The sequence below is a fragment of the Colossoma macropomum genome, unplaced genomic scaffold (assembly GCF_904425465.1).
Source record: "Colossoma macropomum unplaced genomic scaffold, Colossoma_macropomum, whole genome shotgun sequence".
Lineage (NCBI taxonomy): Eukaryota > Metazoa > Chordata > Actinopteri > Characiformes > Serrasalmidae > Colossoma > Colossoma macropomum.
In genome coordinates, this window is record NW_023494792.1 from 1642305 (window position 1) to 1667602 (window position 25298).

Genomic DNA, 25298 nt, shown 5'->3' on the forward strand with positions numbered 1-25298 from the left:
TGTGTGTGAGTGTGTGTGTGAGTGTGTGAGTGTGTGTGTGTGTGAGTGTGTGTGTGTGTGTGTGAGTGTGAGTGTGTGTGTGAGTGTGAGTGTGTGTGTGTGTGTGTGTGTGTGTGAATGTGAGTGTGTGTGTGTGTGTGTGTGTGTATCTGTGTGTGTGTGTGAGAGTGTGTGTGTGAGTGTGTGTGTGAGTGTGTGTGTGTGTGTGAGTGTGAGTGTGTGTGTGTGTGTGAGTGTGTGTGTGAGTGTGTGTGTGAGTGTGTGTGTGTGTGTGAGTGTGAGTGTGTGTGTGTGAGTGTGTGTGTGTGTGTGAGTGTGAGTGTGTGTGTGTGAGTGTGTGTGAGTGTGAGTGTGTGTGTGAGTGTGTGTGTGTGTGTGTGAGTGTGAGTGTGTGTGTGTGAGTGTGTGTGTGTGAATGTGAGTGTGTCATTATACAGGTATAACACAGATTTAGAGAAATGCTCGGCTGTAAAGGGAGAACTTTTATTAACGTGCTCACAGTGACAGACAGGAACTGGAACAGATACAATCACTAAAGACAGATTACACACACATACCAGGTCACATTACTCTCAGGTTAAAGGCAGCGGGTCTGGGGTTTAAGTGCACACGGTCGGGATCAGATTAACACTCGTTTAAAGTCTAATCTGGTTTTTAGTGCAGTTATTAGTAGCAAAAATTCAAAGAAGGCCAAAAAAGGTGCTTTAGTGAAGATAAAAAAACAACGGAAGATTAAAGTTCTCATACGAGGCTCGTTAGATGGTGTTAGATTAGATATTGTTGTATTTGATGTACAAAAATATGGTGTAGTTATTATTTTGAAAAACTACACTGTAAAAAATTTATGCAGCTTTAAACTTAAAAAAAATGGTAAACAGGTTCAACTTCCCATCTGGAGCTCATTAAACGTGTAATATTAAGTTAACAGAGTAATAACGTTTTAAATTTGTTAACTTATTATTTGACGTTTAATAAACTCAATTTCACGTTAATCAGGTTTTACTTTAAGTTTAATAGCTGCACAGTTTTTTACAGTGTACATCAGTGAACATCAAACATGAGCAGAAAGTCGGTTTCCTCATCTAAAGCTCATCTGATGGCGTCTGAGGGTGAGAACTACGTTTTAGCTCTAAATGGCATTAATTCACACTAATTCTTATTGTGTCTGTAGTTATTATTACCCAAAATACATGAAAAGCCCAAAAATCTGTATTAGTGAGCCTTAATGTTTCCTCATTGGACGGTAGGATGACCGGTGGCTCCTGCTCTGTGAGTGTTGGGTTCCTCACAGGTTCCTCACAGGTCCTTGATGGTGTCCTGGTTCTGAGGGTTCTCCAGCCAGTGTGGAGGCCATGAGGCTTTAACGCTGGGGCGCTCCTTCACCAGCTCGTAATACTCCCCCAGCCTGGGGTAGCGCTCTGTGTTCAGCCTGATCACAATACAAACAAACAGACAAACAAACAAACAGTAGAATTTCAAATTTTAGCAACAATTTCAGACACACTATCAGATAAAATTCAACCATCAACACTGTGAGCTTTAGAGAACACGAAGTATTTGCACAGGGCGCCCTCTGGTGGATTCTGAAATGTGGTGTTTACTGTAGTTTTATATTCCATTTATTTTCTTTTACATGCTGAAAAATAATGTAATAAATATCAAATATTTTCAAGCACTCCAAAAACAGTCGATCCTTAGAGCCATAAACTCGACACATTATTCAGTTATTAATCTTAAAATATATTATTCAGTTCTACAAATTATTTAGTCTCAGTATCTAATAAAAATATTCAGTAACTAAGATATATTATTCAGTAATTACTATGAATTATTCAGTACCTACTATAAATGATTCAATATTCATTATAAATCAGTACCTACTATGATTTATTCAGAGTCTACTATGAATTATTCAGTATCTACTATGAATTATTCAGTATCTACTATGAATTATTCAGTAATGTCAGCGAGTGACGTTTGTTTATTTGACGTTCCTTTAATGACATGTTTAGAGAGCAAAACTGACTAACAAAAAACAACTGGATCACTGAATGACTGAGTGACTGAAGGAGTGACTGACTGTTGTGACTGAGTGAGTGACTGACTGGCTGTGTGAGTGAATGGCTGACTAAGTGATTGAGTGAATGACTGTCTGACTGACTGAGTGAGCAACAGTCTTTGAGTGAGTGAGAATGTCTGATTGAATGACTGAATGAGTGACTGAGTAACTTACTGAGTAACTGATTGAACAACTGATAGTGACTGACTGACCAACAGTGACTCAATGACTGACTCAATGACTGACAATGTCTGAGTGATTAATCGACTGAATAAATGAGTAACTGTGCAACTGACTGAGCGACTGACTGAACAATTGATAGTGACTGAGTGAGAGTGACTGAATGACTGACTGACTGACTGACTGTATTAGTAACTGACTGAGCGACTGACTGACTGTATTAGTAACTGACTGAGTGACTGACTGACTGAACAATTGATAGTGACTGAGTGAGTGAGAGTGACTGACTGACTGACTGACTGACTGTATTAGTAACTGACTGGGTGACTGACTGACTGAACAAATGATAGTGACTGAGTGAGTGAGAGTGACTGAATGACTGACTGACTGAATGACTGACTGACTGACTGACTGTATTAGTAACTGACTGAGCGACTGACTGACTGACTGTATTAGTAACTGACTGAGTGACTGACTGACTGAACAATTGATAGTGACTGAGTGAGTGAGAGTGACTGACTGACTGTATTAGTAACTGACTGGGTGACTGACTGACTGAACAAATGATAGTGACTGAGTGAGTGAGAGTGACTGAATGACTGACTGACTGAATGACTGACTGACTGACTGACTGTATTAGTAACTGACTGAGCGACTGACTGACTGACTGTAGTAGTAACTGACTGAGTGACTGACTGATTGAACAATTGATAGTGACTGAGTGAGTGAGAGTGACTGAATGACTGACTGACTGTATTAGTAACTGACAGGGTGACTGACTGACTGAACAATTGATAGTGACTGAGTGAGTGAGAGTGACTGAATGACTGACTGACTGACTGTATTAGTAACTGACTGGGTGACTGACTGACTGAACAATTGATAGTGACTGAGTGAGTGAGAGTGACTGACTGACTGAATGACACTTCAGTGTAGCGACAGCAGTAATAACTATGTGGAAACTATGAGCTGAATTTTGATTGGTTCTGAGTGAAGAAGAAACTGATCCATAACAAAACTGTGGGTGAAATTTGTGTGAGCTCGTTATGATCTGACTGGACCGTTTCTTATACCCGTATACATCTGTATGTTTATCTGTCTGTCCATGTATCCAGCTGTCTGTCTGTCTATCTATCTCTCTGTCTGTCTATCTAGCCATCTCTCTTTTTGTCCATCTGTCCATCGGTCACTCTGTTGGTATGGTTATATGTCCATCTCTCTCCATGTCTGTCTTTCTTAGTGTATATCTATCTGTCCCTCCATCTGTCTGTGGTGTTTTTCTGGGTCTCTACCACAGACTCGTAGAGTCTGACTCACCCGAACCGGACGAGGAAGGCGATGTAGGGGAAACACACAACATCAGCCATCGAGAAACTCTTCCCAGCCAGATACGATCCTTTATCCAGCTACAGGAGAGAGAGAGAGAGAGAGAGAGAGAGAGAGAGAGAGAGTGAGGTGGGGGGTGGAGGGGGAGAGAGAGAGGGAGAGAGATACAGTAGGCGGGACAGGTTGAGAACCTCTGTACTGAACATCTGAGAGTCTAAATCTGTTAACTTAAAAAACGCTAAACCAACTTCTGACTGAACTTCGGAGGTGAGGAGAAACAGCCCTGCAGGCTTCTGTGAAGATCTGAGAGTCTCCTGAGAAGAGTGAATAAACTCCCTGAACACTGAACAGTCTGACGTCACGCTTCATTTCGAGGCTTCTGTGTAATTTTCTGTTAAAGATGTGAAAAATCAATAATTAACACTAAAATCATATCAGTAACTGTAACTAAGGGCTGTTTTGATTGGGGCTTAAATAAATGAAGGGTGGTCTCTGACTCTGCTGGTGTAATTTAGTGGTGGTGCTGGGAGACACTGCAGCTCCCGCAGGTCAGACTCTCAGTGCTTTCGTTCCACAGTTCATTCTTTCATTTATTTATTTATTTATTCGTGATCTGGAGTAGAGTTACACCCTATTCAGAAGTTTCCGTCACGTGACTTTGTTGCCATGGCCACTGTGCTGACCTAGATTAGCAGACACGGGGGAGCAGGCGAAAGACATAAACAACAGAAGAACATTCTCTGTGGACGCCCCATGTATCCCAGTCTCCAACAGGGAACGTTCTGTGGAGCATCTCCTCATATATATCTGACGTTGAGTGAACATTACCTTCTGCAGGTAGCTCTCCCACAGCTTCAGCTCGGTGCTCAGAGCCTCCTTATGCCTCTTCTGAGCTGACTCGTGTCTCTCACCCTCCGGAACGAAGAAGTCATAGAACACAGCTTCATCTACACAGCAGTCAGAACCTCTGAGTCAATTTCAGATTCACTAAGTCAATATCAGATTCACAGAGAATCAACATTAGAATCATCAGAATCAGTACAAGAATCAATATCAGAGTCACTCTCAGAATCACTGAGTCAATATCAGATTCACAGAGAATCAACATTAGAATCATCAGAATCAGTATAAGAATCAATATCAGAGTCACTCTCAGAACCATTGAGTCGATATCAGAATTACTGAGTCATATCAGAGTCATAAGAATCAACATTCGAATCTTCAGAATCAATCACTATTAGAATCAATATCAGAATCACTGAGTTAATATCAGAATCACTGAATCAACATTAGAGTCATGAGAATCAACATCAGAATCAACAGAATCAGTATAAGAATTAATTTGAGTCAATATTAGAGTCATGAGAATTAACATCAGAATAATCAGAATCAGTAGAAGAATTAATATCAGAGTCAATATCAGAATCAGAGTCAATATCAGAATCATTGAGTCAATATCAGAGTCATGAGAATCAGCATAAGAATCAACTGAATCAATATAAGAGTCAATATCAGAATCATGGAGTCATTATCAGAATCATGAGAATCAACAATAGAATCACTGTCAATATCAGAATCAGAGTCCGACTCAATCAGTCAACATCCGAATCAACAGTCGATCTGAGTCAGAACTGTTCACAGTGGTGGTGATAGGAACCAGACGTCCACCTCTAAAAGCTCCTCACAGAAAGTTCCTACATGAAATGGTTATGAATTCACTGCCTGATGACTGAGACACTGTTTTATGATAGTTTAGAGAACTTAAACTCCATTCATGGTGGAGGGATACATGCAGGGCGCTGTGAGGCAAAATAGTCCCCAAAGAAAACGTATTATTTCAGATTTTCCACTATTTTCATCATCAACATTCATATAAACTCAGAAGACTCGTGTAGGTTCACTGGTGGTTCTGGATAGTAAATAAAATGTCTGTATCTGTGTTGTGAGTGCAGTGCATGTTATCTTACACATTCTCTGCTGCATTGAGCTGGACTCAAACGTTCTCTGCAGAACCAGAGCCTGCTCAGTCACACTGTCCGGCATCAGCTGAGAACCCTGAGATTTAAAACGACTCTGCAGAAACACAAAAACAGAACACCATCACACCACAGTGACTAACTACACTGCAGCTACTGTCTTACCCAGGCTCCGCCCACAAATGGGTTCTCTCACAGATACTGTTGTGAGGTTTACAGAACCCTGACTAAAAAACCCATTCAACCTGTAGAACTGTTCATATCACAATACCTACATTTACACGACTCGATTAACCGACTCTAAATGTAGGTATTGTGATATAAACTGAGTCTGTTCTACAGTTTCTCATTAGGCTGAATGAATAACTGACTCTAAATGTAGGTATTGTGATATAAACTGAGTCTGTTCTACAGTTTCTCATTAGGCTGAATGAATAACTGACTCTAAATGTAGGTATTGTGATATAAACTGAGTCTGTTCTACAGTTTCTCAGGTCGGTCTGGTCTCACTTACCTCCAGGTACAGGCAGGCAGCAACAGATTCATTCACCACAATGTCTCCATGCTTGAATGTGGGGACCTAAAAATCAGAGCAGTATCTGTTAACTAACGTCCACAGGATTATCGGTACACTGTACCCACACTACGCTAGGCTGTAACTGCACTGTACCCTACACACTGTACCCACACTACGCTAGGCTGTAACTGCACTGTACCCTACACACTGTACCCACACTACGCTAGGCTGTAACTGCACTACACGCTACACACTGTACCCACACTACGCTAGGCTGTAACTGCACTACACGCTACACACTGTACCCACACTACGCTAGGCTGTAACTGCACTGTACCCTACACACTGTACCCACACTACGCTAGGCTGTAACTGCACTGTACCGTACACACTGTACCCACACTACGCTAGGCTGTAACTGCACTGTACCCTACACACTGTACCCACACTACGCTAGGCTGTAACTGCACTGTACGCCACACACTGTACCCACACTACGCTAGGCTGTAACTGCACTGTACCCTACACACTGTACCCACACTACGCTAGGCTGTAACTGCACTGTACCCTACACACTGTACCCACACTACGCTAGGCTGTAACTGCACTGTACCCTACACACTGTACCCACACTACGCTAGGCTGTAACTGCACTGTACCCTACACACTGTACCCACACTACGCTAGGCTGTAACTGCACTACACGCTACACACTGTACCCACACTACGCTACTATAATACATACACTGTGGCCTTTTAATATGTAAATGTATGCAATGTGGGCACATATGTCAATATATTGAAATAACTGCACACACATAGATGAAATATGTACAATAGTGTATGTCAAACATTTATGGCAATGTATTACAAAACATTTTTAGAAGCATATTTAGAAAAATTTGTGGAAGTGTTGTTGCTGTTTTTCATTCATGAGAGTTTAAATGTTAAACTGTTCTCTATTCTGAGGAAACTATTTCATATTTCAGGCTAAAATAATAATAATGGTGAGGCTCTGAGCAGCAGCAGCTCACAGGGACGAGGAAACAGTGCTAAACGAGTTTCACCACAAACCTGAGAGGAGCGCAGACGTCAGCTCCCGAGGGCCGTAACACTCTCAGGAATGATCTCAGCCTTCTATCCTCGTTACTGTCTGAGAACAGAGGCTCAGAAGTGGGCGTGGCCTTATTTCACTTATTTATTTAGGACCCCTGCCAGACACGTAGGCGTGATGTTTTGTTTTAGTTTTTAATATCTAAAAAATCAGAAACGTTTTCTATTAGACAAATATCTACACATTCAAAAAAGATGGTTCTTCAAGGGTTCTTTAATGAAGGCAATGGTTCTGTTTAGAACCATGGGTTCTATATAGAACCATTTGCCTGCTTAAAGGGTTCTTTGCGTGGTGAAATGGTTCTTCAGATTGACGGGGAACGTGTAGTATATGGTTCTATATAGCACCAAAAAGGGTTCTTTTATTGTTATGATTTCAAGCTTGTACACAACAGCAGAACCTATTTGGTGCTATATAGATCCACATACAGCACATTCTCCATCAATCTGAGGGACTGTTTCACCGTGCAGGGAAAACCTGACGCATGCAAATGGTTCTTTATGGTTCTCCTCAATTGTCTTTACTAAAGAACCCCTGAAGAACCATCTTTTTTAAGTGTGCAACCAAAACAATATTGTTTTTTTATTCAGATTTTCAACGTCATACATTGAAACTGAATGAAACTGATTTGGCTCATAAGAAAGGGAAGGGGCAGTTCAGCCAATGAGGCTGGAGAATGGAGGGGGCGTGGTCTCCACCCCCTCTCGACCACGCCCCCTCGTTTCTTCAGAGTAGGGTTCACAGAGTTCATAGAGCTGCGTCTCTCAGTCAGATCAGCGGTTTAACCACAGGTCCGTTAACAGCGCGGTGGAGCTGTTTCTCTGTGTGAGTGTCTGGTGGTCCTCACCTGCCCCCGGGGGTTCAGCGCCAGCACCTCCGGACCCTTGTGCTCCTTCTTGTCGAAGGAGAGCAGTTTGCTTTTGTACCCGTGCAGGTTCTTCTCCTCCAGGGCGATCATCACCCTCCAGCAGGGAGGAGACCCGGAGGCCCAGTACAGCAGAATGTCCTCAGCCATCTTACAGCGCGGTCAGGACGGAACGAACCCAGAGGAACCACAGCTCAGACTGTCTGCTCCACGACTGAGAGCGCCCCGCCGGGTTATATAACACAGCCCGATCGGAGCATGCGCACTGCGCTCACACAGCTGCGCTGCAGCAGCGGCGCCCTCTGCTGGACAACACGCAGCACTGACACAGGGTAACAGTGAGGGAGGGAATACATACACAGGCAGGCAGGCAGGCAGGCAGACAGTCAGACAGACAGACAGACAGATAGATAGATAGATAGATAGATAGATAGATAGATAGATAGATAGATAGATAAAAATAAATAAATGAATAAATAACAGAACCGACAGAATAATTTACGCATGAATTTCTGAGGGAGGTAATACATACATTTATACATACAAACATGTGTAAATAAATAAATAAATAGGCATCTTGGATAAATAAATGCATTAATACATAAATGAGCTGCTCATCCTCCTGGGTAAATAAATCCATAAATAAATACACACACACACACACACACACATATATATATATATATATATATATATATATATATATATATATATATATACATACATTTGAGTAAGTGAATGAATAAACATGACCTTGGACATAAACAAACACAGCAGAGGTTATTGCACCCTTGTTTAAAGCTGGATTTTTTGTTGATATTCTGAGTGTAAATAAGTGAACACATTAAATGAGGAGAAAAACAAAACAAAACTGTCATTGTCTCAAAATGTGCCATTACTTTTACACAGGCCATATTGTATGTTGAATAAAGTGTGTTAAATTCAGTAAACAAACAGTAATTGTGTATTATATGTGCAGAAGTGTGTTATCTGTAGAGGATGTGCTAACTTATTCACACTCAGAAAGTCAACAACAAAAACACGTAATATGACCGGGGCGCCCAAACTTTTGCACACGACATGACTTTATAAGTGTATAAATAAATGAGTGACTGAGTGAAACAAGACCTGGCAAATAAACATAAATAAATAAACATAAATAAATAAATAAATAAATAAATAAATAAATAAGCATGGCCTCATGAGTGAATGAATAAATAAACGAATGAAGTTGATCTTCTGAATGTATAAATAAACAGTGTGATCTCTGGAGCTGTTCCAGTGCACGACGTCACCTGTGATCACATATGATGTTACACTTGTGATGAGGTGATGTTCAGACACCATCATTTTTTCATAATTTTATCCACAACCACTTTTATACGTTCTATTGTTTTGTTGAAAATAAGTTGTCATGGTAAATAAATAAATGAAGTGATTTAAAGCTCAGCTGTCTTTGTTTACGTTCAGACCTCAGATGGACCAATAGAAATGCTCGTCTGGGTTTAAAATTAACACATTTTAAAGGTTGTTCTTCCTGTGTAATTTTCCTTTAAAAGGGCTTAAAATCCCACTTAAGTGTTGTGTTGTGTTCTCAGATCTTCAGTGTCACTATTGTCTAGTTTGTTTCTGAACAGATGTGCTTTGGTAAGATAATGATCAGCTGTGTCACTGCACACCTTCACCTTCTCACTTTATAACCACGCGTGATAGCATGACTTAGAACCCACATGCTGATTCATTCTTTGATCTCTGCTAGAACAACATGTTAGTTGACCACCAACAAAACACTGTACCGCCTATTTCTGGACGCGATGTTCCTGGTTTAGGTCCTAATATTCCTGGTTTGTAGACGTAAATAATTAAAGCCATAAATAAACTAATGTTAAATATGGTGTACCCCAGGGCTCTGTATTAGGGCCATTTCTTTTTCTTCTTTTTGCCTATTTCTGCTTCATTTGGGCGACATTATCTGTAAACACTGAGTTGCTACAATGGGAATACAAATCTGTATATGTTCCAGAAGTTCTGAATTCCTGTGTATGGATGCATTTTCTATAATAACAGTACATTCGTGGTGCTCTCTGGTTTTAAACATAGTGATCACAGGTCGCCCTTGGCATCAAAATGCCTTTTCATGTATTTGTTGAATTAAATCTTCTCAATTAATTCTTGTAGCACTTAATAATGTAATACATTCCCAATAATGTAATAACAACCAGAAATCTAATTAAAATGTGCACTTAACTCGGTAAAAAAAAAATTAATAAAACCCAATAATGATATAAAGTGCTCATTTACAATATAAAGATATTGTAAATGAGCAACATGAAATTGTAATAAACAATAAAAATAATAAAGTCCCAATAATGTGAGGTGTTAAATTATTGGTAAAAATGATCAAGACCCTGTATTACATAATTACATGACTAGGCAAGTTATTGGCAACACTATTGTTATCCTATTTATTTTGTTATCCTCATTTCTCTTATACAGTCCCATTCATTTTCAGTACCTAGCAACCACTTGGCAACCACATAACAACCACTCAGTAAACACCCCATACACCCTGGCAACACCTTAGTAACCGCACATTTCTGGACAGGATGTTTCTAGTTTAGGTCCTAATATTCCTGGTTTGTAGATGTAAATGATGGATGCTCTAAATATACTAATATTAAATACGGTGTACCCCAGGGCTCTGTTTTAGGGCCTTAAAAAGTTGTGAAATCACTGTGCATTTTCTTCAGGAATGCACTATTTATTGGGAAATTGTTACATCATTATGTGCTACAGTTCTTCTTCATTCAAGAGGAAAGTAGTGTGGAAGGTGCAACTTGTAAACTCTCAATCAACTAGAAGAAGATGTAATTTTTCATGATTTAAATTTGAAAGGTTATTGTTGTGTCTTGTTTAGCTGAAAGAAAAGAACCGTTACCAATGTTTTTGTTCTTCTTTGATGTTGAAAGAGAAAAAGTCATAAGTGCAGAACTGAACCTGCTACAGAGAGGAACATCAAATAGAGGTGTAATTAATCCTGTAGCTGTGCAATAAAAATCAAACAGAATGATATGAATAACTACAGAACATGAATAAAGGTGTCAGCCTGGATTATGGAACACCTGCAGAGCGTCTTTGTTCTGTGTGAGAAACATTAACAGGCTCTCAAACATGCTGAAGGATCAGAGTGACTCGTTTGGTTAATTATTAATCATTACAGCTATTTTGTTAATCATGAACAGCAGCATGATGAGGCAGAAAACTTTGGTCCAGTTCTGTCTTTACTCAAGTGCTAGATCACTCTGAGAAGTGACCTGTACTGACCTGTACTGACCCAAAGAGCTCACACCCTGCATTTTTACTGTAATTATTTTTCCTCTGAGCTCCACTTAGAACGTCTGTGTGGTTTTTATACCAAAACAGTCCTGATTTATTGCTACGTGATCATTTCCAGCCTCTCTTTATCACTTACAGTTAAACAGGTTCCTATTACTGCGCCTTTAAGTCTGATATATGTAAATGAGCTCTGCTGTGATTGGCTGTGCCTCATTCATAAAGCAGGCCTGTTTATATATGTATATACAAAATATACATATATAAAACACGAGTAAAGATTTCTTTTACATTCCTTTTAGGTTCTAGATATTACCTGGGTAAGTCTGGAGACCCAGACAAAGTCTGTAGGTAGTTGTTTTGGGTTACATGATGGTAAGTTCCAAGACAGGTTAATTAAACCACACTAAAATGCCCAACAGGTCCTAGATATTAGTAGGGTAAGTGTGAGATAAATACTCCAAAGTACTAGGTAATTATTTTGGGCAACATTATCATAAGATTCAAGACAGTCTTAACTAAATTACACTGAAATGCACAGCAGGTTCTTGGCATTAGCTGGGTAAATGTGAGATATAAACTCCAAAGTACTAGGTTATTATTTTGGGCAACATGATGGCATGTTCTAAGACAATCTAACAAATTGCATTGACATGCCTAACATGTTCTAGATATTAACCAGGTGAGTGTGTGGTATAATCTCCTAAATACTAGGTTATTATTTTGGGCAACATGATGGCATGTTCTAAGACAGTCTAATGAAATTGCACTGACATGACCCACACGTTCTAGATATTAACTGGGTGAGTGTGTGGTATAATCTTCAAAATACTAGGTAATTATTTTGGGTAATGTGATGGAATGTTCTAATACAATCTAACGAATTGCACTGAAAAATCCAACACTTTCTAGATATTACCTGGATGAGTGTGTGGCACAAACTCCAAAGTTCTAGATAATTATATTGGGTAAAATTACAGTTATGTGAAATGTCACAAATTTAAGCAGGAAAGAAAATCAGAAATATCAGTATCAGGTACTTATTTGGTGTTAAAGGGCAAAACAAAGATATTTGAAGAGATAAATGTCTTGTACTGTTTTGGCCTGTTATCTAGAACTGAAAGTGACATTACACTGAAATTTACTATGAGTTTGTATTTACCTTCCAGTTATGAGGTATTTAGCTATGTCCTTTTCACCTTAATAGCTAGAACCTGTTGTATCCCTGGCTTATTTAGTTTCGGTACTTAGCCCCATTTTACACAAACTTTGTACTTCACGTGCAGTTAATATCTAGAACCTTTTGGGTATTTCAGTGTAATTTAGCTCAACTCTATTGAATCCTGCCATCATGTTACCCAAAATAATTATCTAGTACTTTGAAATTTGTATCCTATGCTTACTCACTTAATATCTAGAACCTGTTGTGCATGTCATTGTAATTTAGTGGAACACTACTGGAACTCACCATCATGTTAACCTCCATAATTGTCTAGTATCTGGTACCCTATGTTTACTCAATTAATATCTAGAACCTGTTGTGCATGTCATTGTAATTTAGTTCAACTCACCATCATCTTACTCAAACTAATGATCTAGTACTTTGGGGTTTGTACCCTATGTTTCCCCAGTTAATATCTAGAACCTGTTGGGCATTTCAGTTCAGTTCAGTTGCATTGTATGTGGCCTGTCAGGATGGTACTTTAAAAACCAGCATCTTTAATACTGTGTTAGACTCCTGTTTCATAAAGAGGGATGAAAATATTTTTTCCTTGATACTGGCCCTTTAACTAGAACAGTGAGGGTTCTCCTCTGCACAGCTAGTCTCTGCAGTGACCTCTCTGCGGAGGAGGAGAGTAAACCACATTCAGACACAGCTGGACAGGGTCCGGCCACCGTGAGCACTACACCTTCCTGCACCTGCCATATTAAACACAGAGCTCTTCACGTTTCACCAGTTCTCTGTGTAGAACGGTCTGTGAATACTAACAGAACGTAAGAACACTGTTCTGTTCACTTATCAGAGCTTTGACCCCACACTGGGTCCACAGTTTCACTGCTCACTTCCATGAGCTAAGAATAACTCAGTCTTGCAGTTCATGAATAACCAGCCTGTGTGTGTAATAAGCCTGGGATTTAAAGGGTTAACTCAAACTGTCATTACTGTGGTGTCCCAGGTGGTTGCTAAGGTGCTGCTAGGCCATTGCTATGGTGTCCCAGGTGGTTGCTAAGGTGTTGCCAGGCCATTACTATGGTATCCCAGGTGGTTGTTAAGGTGTTGCCTGGCCATTACTGTGGTGTCCCAGGTGGTTGCTAAGGTGCTGCTAGGCCATTGCTATGGTGTCCCAGGTGGTTGCTAAGGTGTTGCCAGGCCATTACAACGGTATCCCAGGTGGTTGTTAAGGTGTTTTTGGAACATGTTGTTGGCATCAAATTCAAAATGGGCAAATGTTTTTCAAAAAACAATAAAATTTCTCAGTTTCAACTTTTGAAATGTTGTCTTTGTACTATTTTCATGAAATATAGGGTTTAAATGATTTGCACATCATTGCATTTAGTTTTTATTTACATTTTGCACAACGTCCTAACTTTTCTGGAAATGGGGTTGTATAACAAAGGTTATATATGTGAAAGTTCAAATATAACAGTTATATTTATAAAAGTTAAAGCATAATCAATAACGCTGTAAACAATCTGATTCAGAAAAAGAGTTTTATTGCAGAAACGTGTGAACACACTGTTTAATGATGTCCCAGAGTGCAACACTGCAAACTGTTCCGCTTCATACGTCCAAAATAATCCAAAATAATCCAACAATAATAAACAGAGTGAGAGGATCTATCAGCAGAGAGAACTAAACTGAGCGGCTACTAAGGCAAGACAGTGACCTCCCCTGCAGCTGATCACACACAACGAAAACAACAGAAACACTCGTTTATTTCCTGAAAGGCAGATTTAACAGCCGTCCCTGCAGATCGTACGAAGCGCTGCGTGTGAGAGTGAAGAAGTTTGTGTGACCATGTGAGGCTCAGACCTTAAATCTGAATTAAATTAAAACTATCGGTTCCTCTTTCAGTATTTAATACACTATGTTCTACAGAAAACAGGATAAACGCACAAAGAAACATAAACTCCACCACAAAGAAGGGCATTTACACAACTCAGCATCAAAATAATACTGAATTTTTACACTTTTAAAGTTTTTTTGAGATGAAATTCATATCCCATACAATTTTTTACACTTTAATTGCAATAATTAGAATTATTAAAATGTATAAATCTTGTTATTGTTCATATACATACATATAAATCCTATTTTTCCATAAATATCCCACATACTGAATGGCAATAAGGTGCACAGGACTGAGTTCAGCCCCACCACAGTGATGCAGAGTAACAGAACAACATTTACAACAAAATGAAACGAACAAAACGTACGGAGCTCATAACAGCCCTTCATCTCAAACCCAGTACAGTCAATAAATAAGATCAGAAACACTGAGAAGTGAACTATAGTGGATTAGCGCTAATACAGTCCAGTACTGAGCAAAGGCACAAGTTAAACCTCAAAATATTCCACAAACAGAGAAAGTGCGCCCCCCTCAGGACATTCAGGGGACGAACATGAGTGAATATGAGGAAATAACCGTTTCTATTTCTACTGTTTTCAGCTATGAAACAAACAAAAACGTCACAAAAACAGTTGAATCCCATTTATAATGGAATAAAAGGATGAAGAACGATATTCTGTTGGCATGATGAAAAACACAATAACAAGCTGAGAAAAGGAAGGAAAATGGATAAACTGAGAAATTAACCCACAATGATGCCCTGTGGTAGATAGTGTTGTGAGATCGTATCTAAAACCGCATTTCATCCAACCTAATGATTTTAATTAAGAGTTTAAATGAATAACAATAATTATTGAAATAACTGAAATGAACAAATGTTTCTCATTAGGCTGAATGAATAACTGACTCTAAATGTAGGTATTGTGATATAAACTGAGTCTGGTTTGATGGGATTTTTATCACCATTCTATAAAACTCAATCTCACCACAGTAGCTATGAAAGAACATGTTTGTGGGCGGAGCCTGGTCAGGTTAGGATATCAGCTGATTGAGTGAAGGTGAAACATTTCAGTAACTAAGATGATGTTCTTCCCTTATTGACCTAAAACACGAGAAAATAACATAAATATTTCCTGAAACATGTTGTGTCTTTATTGATAAGACCCTGATGATGCTAACCCCCCTCAATATTTACTAGTTGACCGTCATTAAAGCCAGTTATTTTAGGCCCGAGTCAATGTGCCTCATCTTTCCCCCAAATCTGCAGCCCCGGTGCCGTGAGTAACAGGCCGCTTTGTTTATCTGGAGGTCCTGCTGTAGCCGCGGCGCTGTTCCGGCAGGTCCGTTATCCAGAGGCGTCACTGATAAGAGAGTTTGTGGTTTGTCTTCATTTACTAGAAACACATCAGATGTGAGAAACACAGTGAGATCCAGCAGAAGCTCCTACAAAGGTGCTTGACCCAAAGCTACTAGTGCGGCTTTAGTAGAGGTCTACCCAAAAATGCTAACATGGTTAATGGAGCTCCACCGAAGAGGGCCACAGCCCAGAACGCTACCTCTGCTTTAGCACAGCTCCACTGAAAAACATTAGCAATGCTACAGAAGAGCTCTAGCCATCCCGCTACCTCTGCTTTAGCAGAGCTGAACAGGTGATACAGCTCCTCTGAAGCAGATCAGCAGTTCTAATGCTAATTCTAGCGCTACTACAGGAGTTTTCTACCCTTACAGTGCTGCTACAGAAGCCCTTCACCCAAAAAACATGACCGGGCTGGGTGACCAGCTAAACCAGCATCAGACCTGCGTAAACTAGCATAGACAAGCACGGAATTCATGCTGGTCTGTGCTGTTTTTTTGGGTTCCACCCAAAAAATGCTAGCGCTGCTACATAGACGTTTACCTGAATACCTTAGCGCTGCTACAGGAGCACTGCACCCAAAAACTTTGGCACTGCTACAGAAACGTTGTACTGAAACACGCTAACAATGCTACAGGAGCGCTGTATTAAAAACGCTAACGCTGCTTTAGTGCAGCTCGGCCGGGATACATTAGTGGTGATTAGCCGTACGAGAACAGTGGACACTGTCTGGAAACAGTTCTACTCAGCGGAGTCCTGTAGGATCTCTAAGGAGAGAGGAACACATGTGGAGTCCACCATCCTGGACCTGGAGAAACGCTGCCCAGAGCAGGGGGTCCTGAAGCGGGGCGGTCAGTGTGGATCTGGCGGGGGGCTGAGGATGTGTGGAAGGTAAATGGAGGAGGGGGGTGTGGTGCACGTGGAAGCAGGAGTGTGTGGATCTTCACACCTGCATCTCTGAGGCCTCCAAGCCCAGAGCCTGAGCTTCCTCTGGAGTTAAACCGTTCTTCAGCGTCCGTCTCACTGAGAGAGAGGAGGAATAGTACAGTTAATCACTGTCTGAGGGAGTGAGTGACCACCTCACCATGGACGTCTGTTACTGTCTGTCTACCTGTCTATCTACATATCTGTGGTTCTATCTGTGCCTGATGTTCTTGATGTTTGTACAAAGACAAAAAAACACTTATTTATTAATACAATTAACTGACGTGATTTTCGTTTGGTTAAAAGTGAAACGTTTGTGGTTGGTTGGCTATTAAATGTTACTGTATGTGATTTGTGATTGGTTAGTAGTGACATGTTATCATACCAGATTTGTGATGGGTTGGTATTGAAAAGTCGAAGTGTGTGACTTGTGATTGGTAGTGAAATGTTATCATACTTGATTTGTGATTTGTTGATAGTGAAATGTTTTTTATGTGATTTGTTGGTAGTGTAATGTTATTACCAATTAAACATTACCATATATGATTTGTGATGGGTTGGTAGTTAAATGTTACTGTATGTGGTTTATGATTGATTTTTATTCAAATGTTGATATGTGATTTGTGATTGGACAGTGGTGAAATGTTAACGTACGTGATTTGTGACTGGCTCATAGTGAAACATTACGGTATATTTTTTGTGATTGGACAGTGGTGAAATGTTGACATAGGTGATTTGTGATTGGTCCGTCATTAAAAATGTATCATGTGATTTGTGACTGGCTTGTAGTGACATATTAATGTATGTCATTTGTGACTGGCTGGTTGTGAAACATTAACGCACGTGATTTGCGGTTGGCGCGTGAGCGTCTGCGTTCCCGTGGTTGCGTCCGTTCTCGTGGACCCTGAGTGGCCGAGCGTACGATCCGCTCCATGATCTCATCAGCCGCATCATCGGTCACTCCAGGACCTTCCTCATTCGCCGCTGCCCAGGCAGTTCGGCCTGCAGAGAACACATACATACATGATCGCAATTCAGTATCACCAGGCTGTTAATGATACTCTACATGGTGTGATTATATATGAAATTATATGATTTATTTGTGCTTCTCCAATATTATGAAGATATGCTCGTTCACTAAAATCACCAATTCCATTAATTTAACGAGAAAGAAAATCTGATTATCTTCATTATAGTTGATCAGTCAAGACATGTTTGGTGTCTGAAGTTTGATTCTTCTGTCTTAGCCCTGCAGCTATGAGGCTAATGTAGCTAACAAGTAATGGAAGCTTATACCCCATTGATTAGCATGATGCTAACTGTAAGCTTAAATTATCACACATGCTAACTCGGAAGTTTTCAGATCTGATCAGCTTGATTTTCTCCTCTCTCTCAAAGACGAAAGCTTTAAGTGCTGTTTATCTGATGGGGGCAGTTTTGGGGTCGACCAGCTCTTCCAGGTGGTTGTTAGGAGCCACATTTTCAAATTTGGGAAAAATATCTCCTTCTGTTGACTGTAAATTAACTAAAGGGACGAGTCTATATAAAGATATATGTATATAATAGTGTGTTTCTCACCTCTGCTGGGCCGCGCCCGCGTACGTGTGCGTAACCCTGGTAACACGCTGCTCTCAGTGCTGCCGCCCTGCAGGCTGCCCTTCAGGACGGCCTTCATGTGCTCGTGCTCGGCTGCGTCCTCCGCATGGCTCAAACCCTGCACTTCACTCTGCCCTCCACTGGGGGCGCTGCTGCTGCTCCCGCCAACACTGCTGCTACTGCTGCCCCCGACCGTCTGACCGGTCTGTAAACACGGAAACAAAAACACATACAAACACACGTGTGAACACATTTATACACTCTCTGGCCACTTTATCAGAAACCCTCCCTGGTGTTCAGTTAGAGGCTGTAGCCTGTGAAGTACACCGTGTTATAAATCACACATCAGTCATTTTGTAATCGTGTCATGTTAATGACTTTATAGCTGAACACATGCCTGTTGTAGGTTCCCTCTGAGGACATGTCAACGCTAAGTGGGATGTAATCTTGCTAAGTACTGGTCAGCCTTTGCGCTCATTACGTTATTTAAATGACATCTCTGCCCCCCCCACCACGCTTTAGACTGGGGTTCAGTCCTCCACCTGGGTAAGCACCCTATGCTATACCTGTACGGAGTCTTTGGGCAAGACTCCTAACACCACCTTCACCTAACTGTGTACGTTGTAAGTCTCCTGGATAAGAGTGTCTTCCAAACGCCGTAAATGTAATACTTAGTCTGTCTGTCTAGGTTTCTGCCCCTCAGACTCGTGTGTAACCTGTAGCGAGGGCGGCCTAAGTGGATAACGTCTATGGCCTGTGTATGTTAAATGCTTTACTTTCTCACTTCACAGTAAATTAACGTTGTTCAGATGCACTGAATTCACCTATAGCATTAGCATATACAGGTAAATGCTCTTTCATTTTGAACCGGCAGTGAGAAATGCCCAGTCAGCGCTATCCCAACACAAAACACAGTGGGGACACGACATTTGAGGAGGGCAGACAAACTCAACACACTGTGTCCCACCTCCCTGCCCACAACTACACTAATAAACAACAACTACACTAATAAACAACAGCAGCAGTAACTGTCCTTTTCTTCCGGGGTGTGTGGCACCTCCGAAGGGGCACTTTGCATGGTCACAACCCCTTAAGGCCAATCTATAGTCTAGGTGACAAGTGTCACTCCACAAAAAAAACTGTTGCCAGATATTGCAGCGCTGTAGGCTTCCATAGTCGTGCACCAGCGACAAAACGTTGGAATAGGACATCATCTGGAGTTTCTATGAAAACTTGATAACAGTGCAGGTAATAAAACAGCAGTGAAACAACAGAGAGAGCAGAAAACAGCTGCTTCAGTCAAACTGCAGTGGAGATTTTAAGCTGCAGGGATCACCATGGCAACCAGGAATAGCCTATTACTTCTTTTCTACATGCGTGTGTTTCACTCACGAGTTTTTCTTCACCGCTCAGGGTTGCCAGATTCATGGTTTTCTCAAAAATTCCAGTCAGTCTGAATCGGGGGGACATTACACTGTCACAGGTGAGTTTTCTGCCTGGACTTCTTTTTTAAAAGTAGTCGTGGAAAAACATTTAAAAATGAAAACAAATCGTCTTACAAATGTATCTTGAACCAAATTCTGAATAGCTGGCAACCCATTCTGTTTCTGAAAACAGCAAAGCAGCACACTGTGAAACACAGCAGCACACTGTGACCATGGTGACAGTCTAGAACGTAGAACTTTGAGTTTCTGTCCTAAACGTCTGCGCTCCTTCATTTTTTATGTACCCCAGCAGACACTAATTTATTCTCCTTTAGGCCAGTTTTTGTCGAGTGACGCTTATCGCCTGCACCATAAATTGGTCTTTAAGCTCCTCACGGCAGTGCGGATCGTGGTGGACGCCACAATACAGTACGTCATCGTGGTTTAGGTGTTCAGTTACTTTCGGCAGTAACTGCACCAACATATTTTACTCATGTGGAAATGATGCACAGATTCAGGTGTACAGAGAAAAAAAAAACAATGCATGGCTTTTTACATGGTTTTAATTATTCATTTTCATTTTTTAGTTCCTATGAAAAAAAAGCTCTAGCCACGCCCCTGGTGTACAGCGCTGTGAGTGTTGCCATGGTGATAGCAGTGAAAAAATTGGTGAAAAAAAGGTACAAGGATGGAAGAATTCAGCACTGTTGGGTTTTTATCCTGCATTGGGGCCGTTCAGACGATGCCTTCTTAAACGCAGAGTGAGCTTACAAAGAAGCAGGACGTGCTTCTTAAGGGGGGGCGGGGTTACACGTTTGACTGTAAACACCAGACAGCGGTGTGAGAGAAAACGAGGGCCTGAGACGAGCGCTAAACATTCAGAAACGTTTTCACCTTTTAGTGACCAGCTTTTCCTAAAGCCGTCCTTGGAAACCATCGGTTGTTGTGGTGACTCAGCACTTTTTTACTTAAACATTTGGTTTCGATTGTAATATTTTCAGCTGTTGGAAATCTGCACACAGTCGTTACACTCTGAGAACATGCAGGTGATCATAAGCAGCGATTGTGAAGCGTTAGAAAACACGAGTAACACACCACTGAAACCAGTGCAGTGTGTAATTTTATCTGCAGCGAATTCTGTTAGTTCAGTCACAGCACACATTAGAGCTCAGACACTGGAGCAGAGACGCAGTTACAGCACACAGTCGTACCTCGTTCTCTTCTTCATCATCAGTCTACAGAGGAAAGAGATCAGATCACAGATTCACAGAAGGATCAGACTAATAAACCAGTCTTAGAGGTCTGAAACCAGCCCAGTGAAAACACCGGGTTTACTTTCACTGTACACTGTACTCCACTATTTATACACTTCATTAGAAACACCCACCATGTACTTACACTAACGGGCCACTTTATTAGAAACACCACCCTGGTGCTTCCACTAACTGCCCACTTTATTAGAAACACCTATCTTATCGTGAGAAACTGACCATCTATGAAGGTCTACAGGATAGCTATTGCTGTGTGTCTACAGATGGTCTACACTCTCTAACTGAACACAGTCGAGCTACGAGAGCGGGGTTTCTGATAAAGTGGCCAGAGAGTATGAAATTGCTTTGCTCACATATCATATTTCAGTGGTGACCCCAAATAGGGTCAGAATAAACTCTGCTCTCAGCATTTGTTCCCGATGATCTAATCACTATCAGGCTGGAGGCCGGAGCGCTCTGAAAGACGATTAAAACCCAGGGCTTCATTAGAGGTTTTCTTCAAACGCTCTAACAGAGGGACATCAAAGTCACACACTGCCCACATCAGAAATATGATGCTAATGCTGTGTTTGTACAGCTGCTAACAGGCTAACAGACTGGGTTAAGCATCTCTACAGTGGGGACTGGTCAGCTCCAACCGTTACAAGCCACGGGTCTGAGTGCGCTAACGGCAGGAAAACGGTGATGGACGGTGGCTGAAAGCTCAGTAACTCAACCCTATCAGCCTGTAAACCTGAAGCTTAAATACCGCAGCCTGTGCATATCTTTATATTGTACATAACTCTGCTCGGAACAAAACCTCGTATCTCCAAAGCGATACCTTTACAGGAGAAGGAAAAACATGCTTTACTATTAATGTAAGTCAATGGAACCAGATTTTTTACGAGTCATTCTGAGCCGTTTCTTCTGTGTCCATTCATCATAAAATTCACACTCAATGTAAAGGACGACAGGCACTGACAGTCAAAAACTGAAAAACAAAATGGAGATACGAGGTTTTGTTCAGACAGCAGTGATATGTGACATATTACACTGTGAATAGATGATCTATTACCTGACTCAGAACAAACTCAGCTTTACAACTGAACATAAATGTTTAATGCATAGAGGTGTAAACCGTGCAAAAGAAAACACAGGTCTGTCTCAAACTGACAGAGCCACCCCCCTACTGCCCCACTCCCCCACTGCCCCACCCCCCCCACTGCCCCAAATTCATTTAGCAGTCAGGACGTGTTTGGTGTCTGAAGTTCGCTTCTTTAGTTTTATCACTGGAGCTTATTAGGCAATTATAAGCCAGTTATTTGTGTTGTGGATGAGGGTCTGCTGGTCAACCAGCAGCAGACCAGCAGCACTAGACAAGCACCAGACCAGACCAGCACCAGACCAACACTAGACCAGCACCAGACCAACACTAGACCAGCACCAGACCAGACCAGCACTAGACCAGCACCTAACAAGCTTAGGCCAGTATCAGACCAGACCAGCACAAGACCAGACCAGAACCAGACCAACACTAGACCAGAACCAGACCAGCACCAGACCAACACTAGACCAGCACCAGACCAACACTAGACCAGCTTAGATCAGCATGGAATGTATGCTTTTTTCAGCAGGTGCTGTATGAGATAAAAAAACAACAAAAAAAAATGATTTTAAATAGAAGAAAAAAACAGCACGAATATCGGATCAGTACTCAGTATCGCCAGTACCCTGAATCAGTATTGAGAGAGAAACCTTAGTTAGCACGATGCTAATTGGTGGGCTATAGGCAAGATGTGAAATACCTAGTTAACCTCATGGACCCTCTCAATGTCTCAAAATCAAAATCCCTGGAAATAAACTGATTTTGACGTTGTCTGTCTGTTTGGGAAATGCAGACACTCAAACCCAGATTTGGTGAAGCTGATTGTTTATCTGCTTCACCCACAATCAGCTTCCGTCTTTGGTGTTCTTAACTATCTAGAACAGTTGGACCTTCATAGCCTAACTGTTAACTATGGCCGGGATTCCTTCGAAAAAAGCTTTGAAAGCCACTTCTCCACTGCACGGTACCCAGGCTTGGCTCGGCTGGACTCTGCTCACCTTTTTTGGTTCTCAATCGGGCAAACCTGGTACCTGGTACTGTTTTTGGTATCACCCCCGTCGAGGTTCCACGTGATCGGGCCGATATCAAAAGGTGATGTAAAAACACTGCAGACTGCTGGTCGGAGAGAATCGTCGCTATCGCCCTAAGCACGTCCGAAATCTCTCGGAGTGTTTGCTTCTTTCAGCAGTATTTTGTCTTGCTGCCAACAAAAATTGTCTCCTTCACGTCATGGCAGCTTCATGAGGCATTGCTATGACGACCAGCCCTGAGGGGCTTATATATCTACAGTGGAAAACACATCACCAACAGAGCTTTCCAGAAGAAGAACTGCTAAACCAAACAATCTGCTGCCATTGAAACTTCACTGGTGAATGAGTTAGCAGTTAGCCAACGCTGGAGTAGCCAGACCCCCAAATACCAGGGGGGATTTCACACACGGGCCATAAGCTTCCATCACTCGTTAACTACATTAGCCTCGCAGCTAAAACTAAAGAAGCAAACTTCAGACACCAAACATAAAGGAGGGGAAACTGATTTTCCTTTAAAGTAGAGCTACAGAATGTGGCCTCCATCCAGGAGCAAACTGAGAGGCATTTTCAGTAACAGCTTATCAGTCTTTAGGAGGAATTAAGGCTAATTTACAGTGTTTTAGGTGCTTATTGAGGTCTATTAGAGCTCATTACGGCTGATCCAGGACCAGCACTGGAGGGAACCCCCCCATGTTGGATTAGCACATCACTCACCGGAGCAGCGACGTCCATGATCATCTTGCCGCGGGTTTTGTTGCGTTCGCGGTGGTCGGCTCGCTTCTGCTTCTGCTGTAGAATGCGCTCTCTGGTGGTCCGATACTCCAGCGCAAACTCACTCATGATTTTACTGAAGCGGTGGACGCTGATCTCCCGAACGCCGTACGGAGGATGGCCCAGGTACAGCAGAAACGAGTGGAACCTGCAGAAACAGGGAAAAACATCTCTTACAGAAAAGGAATTTCTCCTCCAGAACATGGTTATATTTTCATCATCTATCATTTGATAGATGAAACGTACACAATCATCACCCTCCCCCAAATGTAGAAATGTTCTGAACTGACTTAGCAACTAAAATAACGATTAAAAAGTGTCAGTGCCCAAAGTTTTAGGCATCTATCTTCATTAGTTTCTGAGATATAGAGGCTTTAAAAAGTGGGCGTGGCTGTAATATTTGCCTTTAAAATTTGATTGAATTTTTCAGGGATTTTTTTTTGGTTTGAGGTGCTCATCTGCCAACCAAGAAGGTACAGAGATTCATGTTTGCCATTGTATGGCTTGCTAAAAGAATCTGGGTGAAAACATTGTTTTTATCTGTGGGAAAAGTCCGGCCCTCTAAATCTTCACACTGAAGAACATCAGATCTTTTAAATCTTTTAAATACCACAATGGTGTGGTGGTAGCAAAGGTGTCTGAGCTGTTAAAAGCTGTTAAAAATAAAAAAATACACATCAGTCCTACATTAACACAATTTAAAATGTGTTTTGTTTGTATGAGTAGAGCCACTGAACTCTGGAGGTGTGGCTGCAGATTTCTCTGAGAAACTGAAAGTGAGTCTCCTGAAAAGTATGGAAGCCTTTCATTTAAAAATCAGTTTGCTTGCATGAGAAGAGCCTCTGCAAAATAATGTACACCGGTAAGAAGAGCACATTTCAATTAACAAACGCACCAACTATGATGTTTCATTTTTTAACATCATAAGAAACCCAATTTTCCAAGTCCAAGTTATTAATTTTCCAGGAGATATTTCTAAGGAAATTAGAAGTGAGTTAAACCACATGTATAAAGAAGGAGAAAGTCAAAGAAAAATAAATGAAAAACCAGAAGTTTCCAAAACTGGACTTTCAAAGATGATTAAAAGCTACAGAGAAAATGAGGCTCCTAACAACCACCTGGAAGAGCTGGTCAAGTCAAGTCAAATTTATTTGTATAGCGCTTTTTACAACTGATGTTGTCACAAAGCAGCTTCACAGAAATCCATTTAGGACAAAGTTTTAACATGAACTGTAAATCCTCCAGGTGAGCAAGCCAGGAAAAACTCCCTCAGAGCTGAGGAAGAAACCTTGGGAGGAACCAAGGCTCACATGGGGGGACCCATCCTCCTCTGGTCAAACTACCTACAAAATTATTATACTACTAATATTAGTAGTAGTAGTAGTAGTAGTTAGGAGACCCC

The 25298-nt window shown here is 41.2% G+C and overlaps 2 protein-coding genes across 2 annotated transcripts in view; both read right to left on the reverse strand.

Annotated features, from left to right (window-relative positions):
• Window positions 1-462: 462 nt before the first annotated feature.
• Window positions 463-24049, reverse strand: gstr (glutathione S-transferase rho). Its single transcript, XM_036577941.1, has 7 exons — window positions 24036-24049; window positions 8020-8230; window positions 6056-6121; window positions 5533-5638; window positions 4394-4512; window positions 3557-3645; window positions 463-1429 (listed from the first exon to the last, which is right to left on the reverse strand). The coding sequence occupies exons 2-7, from the start codon at window positions 8185-8187 to the stop codon at window positions 1297-1299; spliced, it is 681 nt and encodes a 226-aa protein (XP_036433834.1). The 5' UTR covers window positions 8188-8230; window positions 24036-24049; the 3' UTR covers window positions 463-1296.
• fhod3a (formin homology 2 domain containing 3a) overlaps window positions 16504-25298 on the reverse strand; it is a 98402-nt gene continuing 89607 nt past the window's right edge. The window contains exons 22-26 of the mRNA XM_036577856.1: window positions 23840-24044; window positions 20951-20974; window positions 18298-18520; window positions 17563-17721; window positions 16504-16818 (exon numbers count right to left, since the gene is read on the reverse strand). Coding sequence (XP_036433749.1) covers window positions 16739-16818; window positions 17563-17721; window positions 18298-18520; window positions 20951-20974; window positions 23840-24044 — 691 coding nt within the window. The 3' untranslated portion in view covers window positions 16504-16738. The remainder of the gene's footprint in view (window positions 16819-17562; window positions 17722-18297; window positions 18521-20950; window positions 20975-23839; window positions 24045-25298) is intronic.

Coding starts and splice junctions, on each gene's coding strand:
- gstr (XM_036577941.1), bottom strand. CDS start 8,187: ATGGCTGAGGACATTCTGCTGTACTGGGCCTCCGGGTCTCCTCCCTGC. Junction 6,122..8,019: donor CGCTGAACCCCCGGGGGCAG/GTGAGGACCACC, acceptor TCTGATTTTTAG/GTCCCCACATTCAAGCATGG. Junction 3,646..4,393: donor GGGAGAGCTACCTGCAGAAG/GTAATGTTCACT, acceptor TCTCTCCTGTAG/CTGGATAAAGGATCGTATCT.